Genomic DNA, 14,872 nt, shown 5'->3' with positions numbered 1-14,872 from the left:
ATCCAGCATCCCTGGTCCTTACCCATCACCCATCAATATCACCTTCCCACCTCTCCCTCCTCCTTACCCTTGACCTCGACCCCTGGCTGTGATCATGAAAACTGTCTCTAGTCATTGCCAAATGTTCCCTGGGGGATAGATTGTTTCCTGTTAAGGACAACTAATTCAGATAATAATAATTATTATTAAGTATCAATATCAATGATTAACCATCATTAATGCTAATGACACAGACACTAATTATCAACTGTGATTAATGGTAACATTTGTCCTTGGGCTTTTGCCTCTTCGTAGCTGAAGGACAGAGGTTCTAGCTTTCCCTCTGAGTCACCGCCTGGGGCTCTGCTGTCCCAGCCTGCGAGTCCCCCTCGCATCAGGAGCTGTGTGTGCACCCTGGTGGCAGTGTGTTCTTGGGAAGCACATGTGAACACTGGTGCAGGGTCGGCGTCCTGGGCTTGGGGTGGCTCGTGTTTTCTTTTCAACAGACTTTTCTTCACCACCTTGTTGCTGATGCAGACAGATGGAAACGTAAGACCCTGCTGATGCAAAACGACTCCTCGGCCCAGATGTGGTGGGGGCGGGGGCCTTCATCATTCATCATTCGAGTCTGCTGTAAACACGTCTGGTGTCACCCGCGTCCAGCCCAGTGAGCTCTGGGGACACCACTGTCAGGACCTCCCAAGCACTGGGCCATTAAAATGTGCTTGCAAATCCCAGAATGCTGTGCAGGACCCAGGGCCATTTAGACACTGTCTTTAGCGTGGCCAGTTGGGCTTCCACATTTTACGGTCTGAAAGTATAATAAAAACGACCGGGCGACAAATGTGAAAAATCACTTCAGTTCTCTTGCTTCTGCTGCTGAGGACGGTCTGCCCCACTCAGCTTGGCTAGTGCATGGGTGGCAGTGGAGCCCTCGCCCAGCCTCACTTCTCCCCAATGCCACAAGGACTTCTGGAAAGACTGACCAGCACCCTCCGCCCCGGTGGAGTCCAGAGGTTTGGTACCTGCAGGCGTCACCTCGTCGTCCAGGCGGCATCCTTGCCTGGGACAGAAACGAGGCCCTGCCGATATGACACCTTCTGGGCCCATGCAGGTGCGTGATCACCCCTCATTCTCCTCTCTGTACCCCACTGACACCCTACCCACCGTACCCCTGCCGGGTCCCCACAGCCCTGAGCCCACCCTCCAGCCCTGAGATGAGGCTGGGATCACCAACCAAGCCCCTGTCTCTGGCTTCTCTGTGTCTCCTTCATTTGGGGCGGGGACAGAGGGCTCTCTCCAGTGTGGACCAGCAGAGTGGTAAAGAATATTGACCTTCTGGGGCAGGAAGTGTCCTGTAGTCGCCACCTCCCTGGGCCCTTGCTTCCAGGACAGATACACAAGCTGACTTACAGACAGCGTGGAAGGGGGTGGGAGGGCTCAGCCCTACCAGCTGGGGACATGCAGTCCCACACCAGGGCCGGGGCAGAGCTGGGCACAGTGTCCTGCAGTCCTGTGAATATTCAGCTGGTTCTGTCCCCTTTGTTGGCTTCTGCCTATGCAATCAGCCACCTGGGGAGGGGAGGGACAGGCCAGGCTCAGTGAGCTGCCTGAGGGAGCCCCGCTGAGCTCCCGCCATGGACAGCCGGGCGTGGGGTGCTCGCGTCCTCTGCTCCCTGAGCCCCCTACCAATCGTGAGTAGCCAGCTCGGACCTTCCTGCCTCTGGCTGGGCTCCAGGTCTAGGAGCCACAGGGGTATCGGGGTGTCCCTCCAGAGCCCAGTGGGGTCCCCATTGCCCTTCCCCAGTGCAGGAGTCTCTCCCCACCAAGCGGGCGGCACCGTGGCTCGGAGAACTCCTGACAGCCACCTCCTTCCCTTCCTGGAAGGCCACCCAACGGCTTGGCGCCTCCCGCTCTCTGCCTGCAGGCGCTGGGCCACGTGCACCCAGAGTGCGACGTCCTCCCCCGGCTGAGAGAGGACGAGAGCGCCTGTCTGCAAGCAGCCGAGGGGCTGTCCAACGCCAGCCTGGGTACGGGGCTTCGGGTGGGGGTGGCTTCTCAGCCCCTCTAGCTCCCCAGCCTCACCTCTCAGGATGCGGACAGGGCTGTCCCCTGGGCTGAACCCACACTGCTCCCACCCCTCTGTCTAGGCTGCCCCTCGACCTGGGACGGGCTGCTGTGCTGGCCGGCGGCAGGCTCCGGCGAGTGGGTGACGCTGCCCTGCCCCGATTTCTTCTCCCACTTCAGCGCGGAGCCAGGTGAGGTCCTGGGCGCGGTGCTGGGCGGGGAGGGGTTTCCTCTGGAGGAGCCAGGATATGGCAGACACATCCCTGGTGCGAGGTGGGCAGGCCTGGATTTAAGCACCTTCCTCTCTTTCGGTGTGACCTCCCAAACCTCAGCTTCCTGACCTGTGACCTCGCTGGGGGTGAGGATTCGTGAGCAGAGCAGGAGCGTGCTGGACCCAGGGCCTGGCGCTGCCATCCTTCTCAAGATGTTATCGGGAGGGCTGGCTGTGGGTGCAGTGGGCACCAGCTGCTAATGGGTGGGGGGAGGGCCCCCACTACTCTGGCTCAAGTCCCTGGGCTGGGCGTCTGGGGTGGACAGTCCGTCCAGGAGCAGGGAGGGCCAGCTCACTCCTCAGCCCCTCAAGGGAACGGTTCTCTCTGTTTACCAGATGTTGACTCTGAGGCCAGAGAGGAAGGCCCAGAACCATCCCAGGCAGGACCTGGAACCAGGGCTCCGGAGAGAAGGCCCCCTCTCTGCTGCCTGGAGGGGATCTGCCAGGGTCACCCCGAGGCCAGGGCTCCCCCATCCCCCAGGGAGAGGGGAAAGTTGTGACCAGGTCTCTGCCCCCCCCCCCCCCAGGGGCCGTGAACCGGGATTGCACCGTGACAGGCTGGTCGGAGCCCTTCCCGCCGTATCCCGTGGCCTGCCCGGTGCCCCTGGAGCTGCTGGGGGAGGAGGTAAGAGGCCTTGCAGGAAAGGCCGCCGCGGATGTCTGTGAGGGGCCCAGCATGGCTGTGGGGGCACCATGCCCACTGTAGCCGCAGGTTGGAACTGCAGTTCCAACAGAATTCCAGAGGGTGGCAGTGTCTGGAAGAGGGGTCTTTGCTAATCTGCTCAAAGGTGGCAGGTGGGCCACATGGCTAGGGGGGCAGGGACGCAGGGCGCAGCGTTGGAGATGCGCTGGCCACCATCTCCTGGCATACCCTCCCTGTGCCAGGCCTCCAGGGCAGGGCATCCTGGGTGGTTTTAGGGAAACAAAGTCTCCTCGCGTCCTGGGCCAGCCCCTTCCCTTCTAGTCCTCAGGCCGTGGAGCCGCTTGACTAAGGTGTGGGCGAGAGGGGAGCCCGGGCCCAGCAGTGGCTACAGGGCCCTCACTGTAGCCGGCAACCCCCACGCCTCCACACCAGCGGGGCTTTTCCGAGGCCCTCCCGCGCCCCTTACTCGAAGGGTAAAGCCTGAGTCTGACCCTTTCTCAGGTGACGAGACAGAGTCAGAGAGGCCTTGACTGCCTCCCCGAGGACAGCTGAGCCGTGCCCCCATCCTCTGCCTGCACCCCTGTCTCTGGGGTCCGAGCTGGAGTCCGACCTGACCCAAACACTCGGTCAGAGAACGAGCTTCTCCCTGTGGCTGTCGCTGGCTGTCCCCTTTATTCGAGGACATTGTGTTCCCAAGCCGACAGGCAAACTGGATGTCAATAAACAAGCCCAATTTCCTCCCGGGCGTCCATCGTTCTCCAGGGACGTGGAGTTTCTGCAGGGCAGTCCTGAGAGCGCAGCCTCCCTGTCCCCGCCCCTGCCACCAGCAGAGGGTCAAGCAGAGGACAGGTTAAAAACAAACTCTTCAGTTTCCAGAGGGAGCTTGCGGTGGTCCCCGGGACACCCCTGGCTCCAGGCGGGGAGTTTCCGGGGAGAACCGAGAGCTTCACCTGCTACATTGTCAAGTGTCCCTTCCCCCGAAGGCACAGTTCCTGACTTTCTCCATCTCCACTCTCCCCAGAAATCTTACTTCTCCACGGTGAAGGTCATCTACACCCTGGGCCACAGCGTGTCCATCGTGGCTCTCGTGGTGGCCATCGGCATCCTGGTTGCTCTCAGGTCCGCCACCTGCGTCACCTGCTCCAGAACCGTTGCTGCCTCCCGTTGTCCACAGCACCAGGCCTGGTTCCGTGCCTGGCTATTCAGCAGGCCCCAGATCTCGGCCATGGCTGTTTCTAGCTTCCCCTCCCTTCCCCATGGCTAGACCCTCCCGGGACTCACCGCCAGCTCCCCACCTGCTCAGGAGGGGCTCACGCCGTTTACTTGCAATGCTGCCTCCTTCCTTCTCGACAGTTACAGCTGAACAGGTTCCGAGCCCAGCTCCCGTCCTCTGCTCAGAACCTTTCTGCCTCTTCCGTGCAGCCCTTCTCGGCCGCTTCAACCCTTTGACCGTTGGCCTTTAAAGCTCCTTCCCCACCACCAGGCTGCAGGGTCTGAGCCCACGACCTGGTCTGTGCGGCTTTCTGTCCAAGGGGATGAGTCTCATCTCCATGACCACCCAGGGGGCTCCCCTGGGCAATATCCTGCCGTTTCTGCCTCTGTCCCAGATTATGAGCTCCCTGAAGGCAGGGACTGGAGTTGTCTGTCCCCTCGCCTTCACAAGGTGTAGTCAGCTGTCTGGCAAGGCTAACGCTCAAGGTCAGCCCAACCCAATTTAAGCCAATCCAAGTCAATTGAACTCACACCACCCGTCCCCCACCCCGCCTAGCCTCCCGCACCTGCCGCCTGCCACCTCCCCCTCTGTTCTTCACCCCTCCCTCCCCCTGCAGGAGGCTCCACTGCCCCCGGAACTACGTCCACACCCAGCTGTTCGCCACCTTTATCCTCAAGGCCGGAGCCGTGTTCCTGAAGGACACCGCCCTCTTCCACAGCGAGAACACGGACCACTGCAGCGTCTCCACTGTAACAACCCTGGACGGGGCCCTGGGGTGGGGGTGGGGGGCATCTCCACTGTAACAACCCTGGACGGGACGCAGGGGGTGCATCTCCACTGTAACAACCCTGGACAGGGGCTCAGGGGTGAGGGGGGCATCTCTACTGTAACAACCCTGGACGGGGGCGCAGGGGGGGCATCTCCACTGTAACAACCCTGGACAGGGGCGCAGGGGGGGCATCTCCACTGTAACAACCCTGGACGGGGGCACTGGGGGGGCATCTCCACTGTAACAACCCTGGACGGGGGCGCTGGGGTGGGGGGAGCATCTCCACTGTAACAACCCTGGACGGGGGCACTGGGGGGCATCTCCACTGTAACAACCCTGGACAGGGGCGCAGGGGGGGCATCTCCACTGTAACAACCCTGGACGGGGCCCTGGGGGGGCATCTCCACTGTAACAACCCTGGACAGGGCCCTGGGGGGGCATCTCCACTGTAACAACCCTGGACAGGGGCGCAGGGGGGGCATCTCCACTGTAACAACCCTGGACGGGGCCCTGGGGGGGCATCTCCACTGTAACAACCCTGGACGGGAGCACTGGGGGGCATCTCCACTGTAACAACCCTGGACGGGGGCACTGGGGGGGCATCTCCACTGTAACAACCCTGGACGGGGGCACTGGGGGGGCATCTCCACTGTAACAACCCTGGACGGGGGCGCTGGGGTGGGGAGAGCATCTCCACTGTAACAACCCTGGACAGGGGCGCAGGGGGGGCATCTCCCCTGTAACAACCCTGGACGGGGGCACTGGGGGGCATCTCCACTGTAACAACCCTGGACGGGGGCGCTGGGGTGGGAGGACAGGAGGCCCCCTCCGAGACCTAGATAGGTCTGCCTGCGCTGGCCCAGTCCTGCTGGCTGACTTGGGCTCCAATTCTAGAACAAGGAATCTCCCCACCTTCCCACCCAGGTCTGAAAGCCTCGTGCCGTTTACTGGACCGTGTGCCTCTCCAGGTCTCCCATCTCCCACTCTCACCCCGTATCGGCAGCTCCCATCCATGTCCCCCTGGCCAGAGTCCCTGCCCCCCTCCCCCCAGCTTGGTCTGTCTGTCCTCGGCTGGGCGGGGTGCGCGAGAGGCTGGGATAGTCACTTCCTACCCCCAGGACCCAGAAGGCACCAGATGTGGGGAGAGCTGGGGAGAACAAGAGAGGGCTTTGGGGAGCAGACGGCTTGGAGCTGGGAGGGCGACAGCGGCAGGCAGACGGGGAAGGGGGACACGGTAGCTGGAAGGACCAGGTGCAGGAACTCACATGCAGGAGAACCTGGGGCATGTCCAAGAAACAGGGGAGTCATCCCGGCGGAGGGGAGATGGGAGAATTAGGGGAGACTGGAAATAAAAGGAAGTGGGCAGAGTGTGAAGGCCCAGCCCTCGGAAGGCACCTGTAGACTGTGCTGGAAATGAACAGAAAAGAGAATGAGCAAACCAATCAATGAATTAATTAATAAACGAAATAATAATAATAATAATAATGCAGCCCTGGCCAGTTTGGCTCAGCGGTTAGAGCGTCGGCCTGCGGTCCAGAGAGACCCGGGTTCGGTTCCCGCTAAGGGCACGTACTTCGGTTGCGGTTTGTCCCCGGCCCTGGTTGGTCGTGCGGGTGGCAGCCACTCGATGTGTCCCTTCACGTCGATGTTTCTCTCTCTCTCTCCCTTCCTCTCTCTCCCGCCCATTCTATCTGTACAAAAAATGGAAAAATATCCTCGGGTGAGGATAAAAAAAAAAAAATAATAATAATAATAATGCATATTGAGCACCTATGTGCTGGGTATTATACTAAATGCTTCGCATGTATTATCACCTTTTCTTCCCTACCTGTATTTCCATTTTAGCCCCATTTGTAGATGAGGGACAATTGGCAATGGCATCGGCCGCATAGTGGGGGGACTGGGCCCTGCGCTCCAGGCGGCGCTCCTCACCTGGCAGAGGAGTGAGCCCCGCAGGAAGGGACGCGGCGTGGGGGCCGGTGCTCCCGACCACAGCTCAGGGAAGATGGGGTGAAAGTGACCATCACACAGTTTCCGTTTAGTCCTCATGGGGAGGCCGTGACATCGGTCCCAGAAGTTTTCCTTTAGCAGATGCAAAGCTAAGGTGTGGGAGGTGACCCAGCGAATAAATGGTCAATTTGAACCCGGGCCATCAGATCCCACATCTGTGCTCTTAACCACCACGCTGTATTACTGTGTCCCTGGGGCAGCGAGGTGGAGGGGCCTGGGTGGGGGAGGGAGACCGAGGGGCTGCGGTGGGTCCCGGCTCAGGAGCACCCACCCGGCCCGCAGGCTCTGTGCAAGGTCTCCGTGGCCGCCTCCCACTTCGCCACCATGACCAACTTCAGCTGGCTGCTGGCAGAAGCTGCCTATCTGACCTGCCTCTTGGCCTCCCCGTCGCCCAGCACCAGGAGGGCCTTCTGGTGGCTGGTTCTCACTGGCTGGGGTGAGTCCTGAGGGCTGCACCTTGGGTGAGGTGGAGGGAACGCCCAGGAGTTCACACAAAGGACCCCTAAGCTCAGTGAGACGACCCGAAGCCCAGAGAGGGGAAGCCGTCAGTAACCCTACAGCAAGAGCTGGAGAAGGTCTCCGGGCTCTCGCCTGGTCCCGCCCTCACGGTGCCCGGTGCGGTGGGCATGGTGGTGCGAGATGGGGCAGATCTCCAAACGGGACGTCGACCCCTCCTCGTGTCCCCTCTGTGCCCCACAGGGCTTCCTCTGCTCTTCACTGGCACGTGGGTGGGCTGCAAGCTGGCCTTCGAGGATGTTGCGTGAGTCCCCTTGGGGCGTGGGCTGGACTCTGAGGCGACATGGCTGTTCTCCAAGCTGGGGAGAGGAGGAGCCCGGCCGCCTTCAGGGACTCCCAGGCTGGGAGCGGGGCAGATGGGGAAGCCTTCTGTGGGTAGCACAGGAGGACAGGAGCCTGGGTGGCCGGGCCTCAGATTCTTAGGACTTCGGGGCTCAGGGCGAGGCGGGGGGAGAGGTGGGTGTAAATGGGGCCTCTTGGAACAAGGAAGGTGTTGGCACCAGCAAGAAATCAGCAAATGGATTGATTTTTCAGAAGTTTATCCACCTAGATGGAGAGAATGGGTGAGCCCAGCATGGGTTGGGGTGCTTCTCTAAAAGGGGCCCAACTCTCTGAGAGACAGGATAGGTTCCAGGGAAGGTGGGGGGCGGCTGGGAGGCTCTAGTGCCAGAGCCGGGAGTCAGGAGGCCGTGGGTAGCGGGTGGGAGGAGGTGCACGGGGTTACCACAAAAAGGGCTCCAGCCTCATTCCTGGTCTGTCCTCTCCCTAGGTGCTGGGACCTGAACGACAGCTCCCCCTACTGGTGGATCATCAAAGGGCCCATCGTCCTCTCTGTTGCGGTCTGTCCCTGGGGCCAGTGTCCTCTTGTTTAATTCAGCTAACCACCCTGGGCCCTCCAAGGGGCCATACACAGTAGGAAACAGGCTGTGAGGCCCTCTCTGGACCTCAATCCCACTGGTAAAACCAGGGGGTGGTCTCGATCAGCGCTCAGGCCCCTTCAGGCTCAGAGTTGATGAATCTGGAGCTCTGGTTGTAGCTCATCTACGGCCGCAGGGAGAGGTTGGGTGGCAAGGGCCGAGGCCGCTGCAGAAACCCACCGCCCGCTCCCACGAGGAAGCAGGGTGGTCTGGACCGGCTCGCATGGCCTTGTGAATGTGCCCATTTCCCCAGTTCAGCCACCGTGCAAAATGAAGGCCAGGGCATTGTGCCAGAGGGCACTGTGCCAGAGAAACCCCTGGGAGGTGCTGAATGCAGCATGGCAAGGCCTGACCTCTCACCCTGGCTCACAGAATGGAAGGGGTGGGTGACCCTGAACCCCTGCCCTCTCAACTGGGCAGGTGGGACTTCCCGGTCTCCAGGCTACAAGTTCTAGAACAGTGATCTGTACATCCATCCCCCTGCACAGCCTGTGTCTCAAGGACTTGAGGCTTCTAGTTCCCGAAGAGGCCTCACCCCAGGCCACGGGGCCATCCCCTGACCCTTGCCGTCTACCTTCCTGCACCTCTGTTTCCAGGTGAACTTTGGGCTTTTTCTCAATATTATTCGCATCCTGCTGAGGAAACTGGAGCCAGCTCAGGGCAGCCTCCATGCCCAGTCTCAGTACTGGTAATGTGCACGCACGTATGGGGGATTCTGGGACATGGCTGGAGCAGGAGTCAGTGTGGTTCTGCTTTATCACAGTCAGGCATCCATGGTCCTGGCTCAGGCTCCTCCCACGTTCCCAGAGACAGAACAGATCTGGTCCGTGCCTTCCAGATCACAGGGTGGGAAGGGCAGACGCTCCACACAGTCAGTTGCCAGGCCAAATAGGCTAATGGATCCTGGGGTCGATTTCTAAGAGTCTGCTGAAGGAGACCATTTCTAGATGGGGAGTGGGGATGGGGATGGTCAGGGAAGACTTCCTGGAGGAAGTGGCCTTTGAACTGCACTTTGAAAGATACATAGACTTTGACTGGAATAAATTGAGACAAGAGGATTTGGCACAAGGAATAGTAGGACCCAAGGGTCCAGAGTAAGGGAGCCCAAAGTGCATGAGGGGAGGATGGAGTTCTCCAGGGTGCGGAGTTCCTATGCAGAGCTGGTGGGAAGTCAGAGTAGACAGGGGGCAGGTAGATGTTTGGAAGTCTAGCCTTGGGGACCTGAGGCTTCTCCTTTCCTGCAGGCGTCTCTCTAAGTCAACCCTTCTCCTCATCCCGCTGTTTGGCATTCACTACATCATCTTCAACTTCCTACCTGACAGTGCTGGCCTGGGCGTCCGCCTCCCCCTGGAGCTGGGGCTGGGCTCCTTTCAGGTGAGGCCTCTGTAGGCACCTCCCCTTTGAGTCCTCTGCAGAAGGAAGATGCTGCTGCCCAGGCTCGACTGACTTCCCGGTGGGTGAGGGCTGCTGAACTGGCTAGTCTTCCTTACAGTCTCATCTATTTAGTCAGTTATTTGTCCCTTTTCCATCTGTCCATCTTCCTATTCATTCAACTACCCATGTACCTATCTGCCCACCCATCTACCTATCCATCCATCTACCTATCCATCCATCCATCCATCCATCCATCCATCCACCCACCCACCCACCCACCCACCCACCTATCCATCCATCCATCCATCCATCCACCCACCCACCCACCCACCTATCCATCCATCCATCCATCCATCCATCCATCCATCCATCCATCCATCCATCTACCCACCCACCTATCCATCCATCCATCCATCCACCCACCCACCCACCTATCCATCCATCCATCCATCCATCCATCCATCCATCCATCCACCCACCCACCCATCTATCCAACCATCCATCCACCCACCTATCCATTCATCCATCCATCCATCCATCCATCCATCCATCCACCCACCCACCCACCCACCTATCCATCCATCCATCCATCCATCCATCCACCCACCCACCCACCCACCCACCCACCCATCTATCCAACCATCCATCCATCCACCCACCCATCCATCCATCCAACCATCCATCCATCCATCCATCCATCCATCCATCCATCCATCCAACCATCCATCCATCAATCTATACCCATCTCTCTACCAACCCACCTATCCATCCACTCATCCAATCTATTCAACACTTATTGAGCACCTGTCAGATGCCAAGCTCTATGCTCAATACTGGGGATGCACAGATAAAGAAAATCAAAGAAATAAGACCAACATGACAGACTTGGGAGGCTTGCAACAATGATTACCTGAGGCAGTGGCCTGGCCCGTAGTGCAGATGCAGCTACCTTCCCTTTTCTCAAAGACCTGGCTCACGCCGCAGCCTGGGGGACAGGCAGGTGGAAAGGTTGTAGAGAGACCACCTGTCCTTGCGGCCAGGACAAAGTGTTCTGATGGTCCTTCTCCTCGCCCCACAGGGCTTCATGGTTGCCGTCCTGTATTGCTTCCTCAACCAAGAGGTACGTGGCTCGCCAAGCTCTCCTAACGCACTGGCCTTTCCTCCCCTGTCCAGAGGTTCCATCTCCAGCTCAGACCCTGCCAATCCCAGCTCAGGCCAAACCTTGACTCCTGTGATTCTTCGTAGGAGTCTGTCCTAAACTTCTGAACCTGAATGCTTCCTATAAACATCTTTTACCCATCCCTCCTCTGGACGGGGCCAAGTTTACTCTCCACTCAGCAGGGGGCAGAGGAGGCCTTTTAGGACCAGAAGAGGGACCCAGGGGTGGGCTCTGTGTTTCTAAGACTGAACAAAGGGAGAGTGGGAGACGGAATAAGCCAGCTCCAGAAGAGAACCAGAAGAAAGACAGAGGCACTAAGACAGTCAGAGGTAGACTTACAGGGACCTAGGAAAAGAGTTGGATGTAGACACAGGGAGGACGAGGGAGAGCAGAGCCGGGGACACAGAGAGCGCACGCCTGGAAGAGACACAAAGCACAGCCCAGACAGAGGTGGCCGTGCCCAGAACAGACGGAATGATGGTGTCAGTGCACATGTAGACATATGGAGAGATGGCAAAGAAGATCCAGTTAAAACATCCCCCCCGGGAGACACCTTGCATTTTTACCTTCGGACCGACTTGCTTTGTGGGGAGAGGCGGGAGAGGTTAACTCAGTGCCCCAGAAGCCAGGCCTGGTGCTGTGGGCACAGGCAGGGCCACGGGCTCCCTCTAGTGGCCATGGGTTTGCTGTGGGCTCTGCGTTCTGCTGGAGACCAGGGTGCAGGTGCCTGCCCCCCAGCCCTGGGGCACTGCTCTCCCCTCACCCACCACCTCCGTGTCTGACCGGCTCCCTCTCCGCTGACGCTCCTCACTCACAGTCCGCTGACGCCAGACTCCGGACTGCAGTGTCTGGGTGCGGTGGCCGACGGGCCTGGGGGTGCCGGGAGAGGCGAGGTGCAGCCCTGGCCGAGGCGGGGCCTGGGAAAGGGGATTCCACAGAGAGTTGTAAAGGCCTCTGTACCAGGAGGCAGTGTCGGGGACCAGATAGTTACATACTTCTGGTGATGGGGAGCTTACTACCTATGAACAGCCCTTTCTGTGGCCAGACAGCTGGCCTTGATGTTGAGCAGAAACCCGTCTTCCTTCTGTCTCTCACCACCGCCCACGGTCAGCTGTCAGGCAGGCCACGGCCTCTCGTTCCCGCGTTCCTGACAGCCCCTTGGAGACCTGGAGATAGGACATTGCCCGCCGCACCTCCCTGGCTGCTTTTCTTTCTATTACTCTCTGTCTTTCCACTGCAGACCCTCAGGGGAGGTGGGTCCCCTCAGGGCAGCTCCCCGGGCAGGGCTCCCAGGGCAGGGCTGAACCCCAGAGCAGGTGGTCTAAGCTATTCGAGGAGGACGGGGTAGTTATCTGGCCAGAAACTCGAGACAGCACCCACGAATGTCTTTGTCTGGGCCGGGACGGAGGCGGCACTGGGAGATGGAGGCCAGACTGCCCGGGGGGAGCAAGTGGGAACCCGCAGAGGCAGTACTTAGCCGCGGCCGGCCACGGCTCCGCCCGCCCGGAGCCCGTCTCCGTTTCTCCTCCGTGGGGTCCGCCCGCACTCTCGGGTCCCCTGGGGTGGGGTACAGAAGTGGCCGCGGGACCTTTCTGACATTCTCCCCCTGTCTCTGGAGGTGAGGACTGAGCTCTCGCGGAGATGGCGCGGCCTTAACCCTGAGCTTCTGCCAGCCCGGAGGACCCACGCCGAGTGGACGGCGCCCTTCCGCTCAGGGACGAGGGTGCTGACATCTGTGTGCTAGGCCGGCTACCTCCTGTCCCTGGAGGCCTCACCCGAGCCCGGCCCGCCACGTGCTGGAGGACCAGCGCCTCCGGGAGCCCTCGCTTCGCACGCTCGCCCAGGCTGCTGCCAGCCCTCCTGCCCTGTCCCGTCCCTGACCCTTCCGCCCAGTTCCCTGCGTGTCTAACTCTGACTTCCCTGGTCCCTCCGTCTCTGTTCTTCTCATGTGCCTCCTCATAGCATCTGGGCCGTGGCCAACGCCCGGAGGAGCCAGTAAACTAGCAGATGAATAGGTGTCCTTGTGAGCGGAGACCCGGGCCACACAGGTGACGGATCCGCAGCCTCCATTCGGCCTCCGGGGCACGGGGCACAGCACTCCTCAGTTCTCATGCCACCACCCCCATTTGCTTGTCTGTGCGGGCATCTGCTTGTTTAATTTACTTTCACATCGATCCTCCCTTGTTTACAACTCCACTCCCATTCCCCTCCCACAGGCAAACATTCAAATGTGTTTATTGTGAATATTGGCGTTCCTGTGTGTTCCGGCGAAATATGGAGTGTTTTGTGTGTCTGTCCTTTTAACGTAACACACGCAGGCTGTCAGCTATGTGCCCGACATCGGCTTCTAACGCCTTTCCCTCCGCGCTGGGTGTAGAGATGCCCCAGTGCCCTGTGTCCCTTGTTTTGACAGCTGTCTGGTGCCACGGGGTGCCACGGGGTGCCACTGCCCCCGTGTGAGCCGCCCTGTCTCCCCCTCCCTCTAGGTGAACACTCACATCCGGTCCCCTCGTGCACCTGTGAGCAGAAGCTCCTGGTCATCCGCTGTGGCTTTTCTTACCGTGACAGTGGGGGCAGACGCCTGCGAAGCCCACGCTCCCGCCAGCGGCTCCGCTAACACTTGGCGGTGCCGGCTTTTCAACGTCTGCAAGTCAGACGGCGTGAAGTGCCGTCTCAGTTGTTTTCATTTGCGTCTCCCTGATGACTAGCGAGAGAGCATCTCTCCCTGGGCCTGTGTGCCTTTTGGGTTCATTTTTCTGGAAACTGCTGAGGTCCCCTCGCATATTTTTCTCTAGGGTGGAGCTTCCTCAGTTCTAAGTCTTTCCCTTCTGTCCTCTCCACTGTGTGTCCAAGGCGGCCCCTCGTCACGGTCCACCCCTCCCCAGCCCCTCCCCCACCCTATTCCTTGGCAGGAGGGGGGAAAATGAGACTGGGCACTGTCCTTGGGGACGTATTTGTGGACTGATGGGGGCTGAGGGAGATTTCAGGACAGAGAGCAGGGAGACAGCGACACTGCAGTCAGACCAAAATCCCTCCCTTCCTTGGTCTCCCCAAAGCAGATCTGCACCGAAACTCAGCCCCTTCCGTGGCCCCAGGGAGCCTCCCTGCCATCCCTCCTCGGATGGACACCCTCCTCCCTGCAGTCATGGTTCCACTGAAAGGAGAGGCAGCATAGGAAACCCACAGTCACACTGTTGGCTGTGTGGCCCAATGGCCCAGCGCCTTCCTGGGCACACAGATGTCTGGGTGCGACCCCAGTCTACAAACCCTACCAAGCATGCCGCCCTTCAGTCTCAGATCATGAAAGTAGTTCATGCTCATTGCAGTGCATTTAGGAGACAGAGAAGAGATGAAAAGAGAAAATAAAAACCAGCAGCCATACCCTCGTTACCCGAAGATAATCACCACTGACATTTTTGTATGCTTTCTGAAAAAAAAAAAAAAATTGATACATTTTGAAACATCTTGAGAGCATATTAAGCATATTATATTCATAAATTTGTATCTTGTTTCTTATGCTTAAAATGAACATACACAATTTAAAAATGGCCAATGGGTCCATGAAAAGATGCTCAGTATCATTAGTCACTGGGAAAATGCAAAACAAGACCACAGTGAGATACCATGTTACACCCACTAGGATGGCTAAAATGGACAAAAAAACAGGCGAACACAGGTGTTAATGAGGATGTGGAGAGATTGGAACCCTTTTATATTGCTGGTGGGAGTGTCACACGGTGCAGATGCCTGGGTAAAGAGTCTGGCAGCCCTCGAAAGTCCCAGTGAGTTAGCACAGGCCCCAGGAAACCACTCCTCCGTCTGCGGGCAAGCAGACTGGAACACGATGCTGTGTACAGGCGTGTCCGTAGCTGCATTCTTCACAACTGCCCAGTGTCCACCAACTGGTGAGTGGGTAAGCAAAGTGAGGTATCTCCATAATAAAATATTATTCTA

At 59.0% G+C, this 14,872-nt stretch overlaps 1 protein-coding gene across 1 annotated transcript; it reads left to right on the top strand.

The window, feature by feature from the left end:
• The first annotated feature begins 1,616 nt into the window (after window positions 1-1,616).
• GHRHR (growth hormone releasing hormone receptor) lies at window positions 1,617-12,662 on the top strand. The gene is made up of 13 exons (XM_036247126.1): window positions 1,617-1,673; window positions 1,907-2,009; window positions 2,130-2,237; window positions 2,845-2,942; window positions 3,982-4,079; window positions 4,790-4,922; window positions 7,235-7,388; window positions 7,652-7,712; window positions 8,238-8,307; window positions 8,982-9,073; window positions 9,630-9,759; window positions 10,838-10,879; window positions 12,537-12,662. The coding sequence occupies exons 1-13, from the start codon at window positions 1,617-1,619 to the stop codon at window positions 12,660-12,662; spliced, it is 1,272 nt and encodes a 423-aa protein (XP_036103019.1).
• The last annotated feature ends 2,210 nt before the right edge of the window (window positions 12,663-14,872 follow it).

This window comes from Molossus molossus, unplaced genomic scaffold (assembly GCF_014108415.1).
Source record: "Molossus molossus isolate mMolMol1 unplaced genomic scaffold, mMolMol1.p scaffold_m16_p_7, whole genome shotgun sequence".
Taxonomy (NCBI): domain Eukaryota; kingdom Metazoa; phylum Chordata; class Mammalia; order Chiroptera; family Molossidae; genus Molossus; species Molossus molossus.
The sequence above is the reverse complement of the archived record's forward strand: the minus strand, read 5'-3'. Positions and strand labels throughout refer to the sequence as shown.

Excerpts from the sequence above, each read along its gene's own strand:
- GHRHR (XM_036247126.1), top strand. The coding sequence starts at position 1,617 with ATGGACAGCCGGGCGTGGGGTGCTCGCGTCCTCTGCTCCCTGAGCCCC. Across the intron at positions 1,674-1,906 it reads CCCTGAGCCCCCTACCAATC|GCGCTGGGCCACGTGCACCC; the intron begins GTGAGTAGCCAG and ends CTCTGCCTGCAG. Across the intron at positions 9,074-9,629 it reads CATGCCCAGTCTCAGTACTG|GCGTCTCTCTAAGTCAACCC; the intron begins GTAATGTGCACG and ends CCTTTCCTGCAG.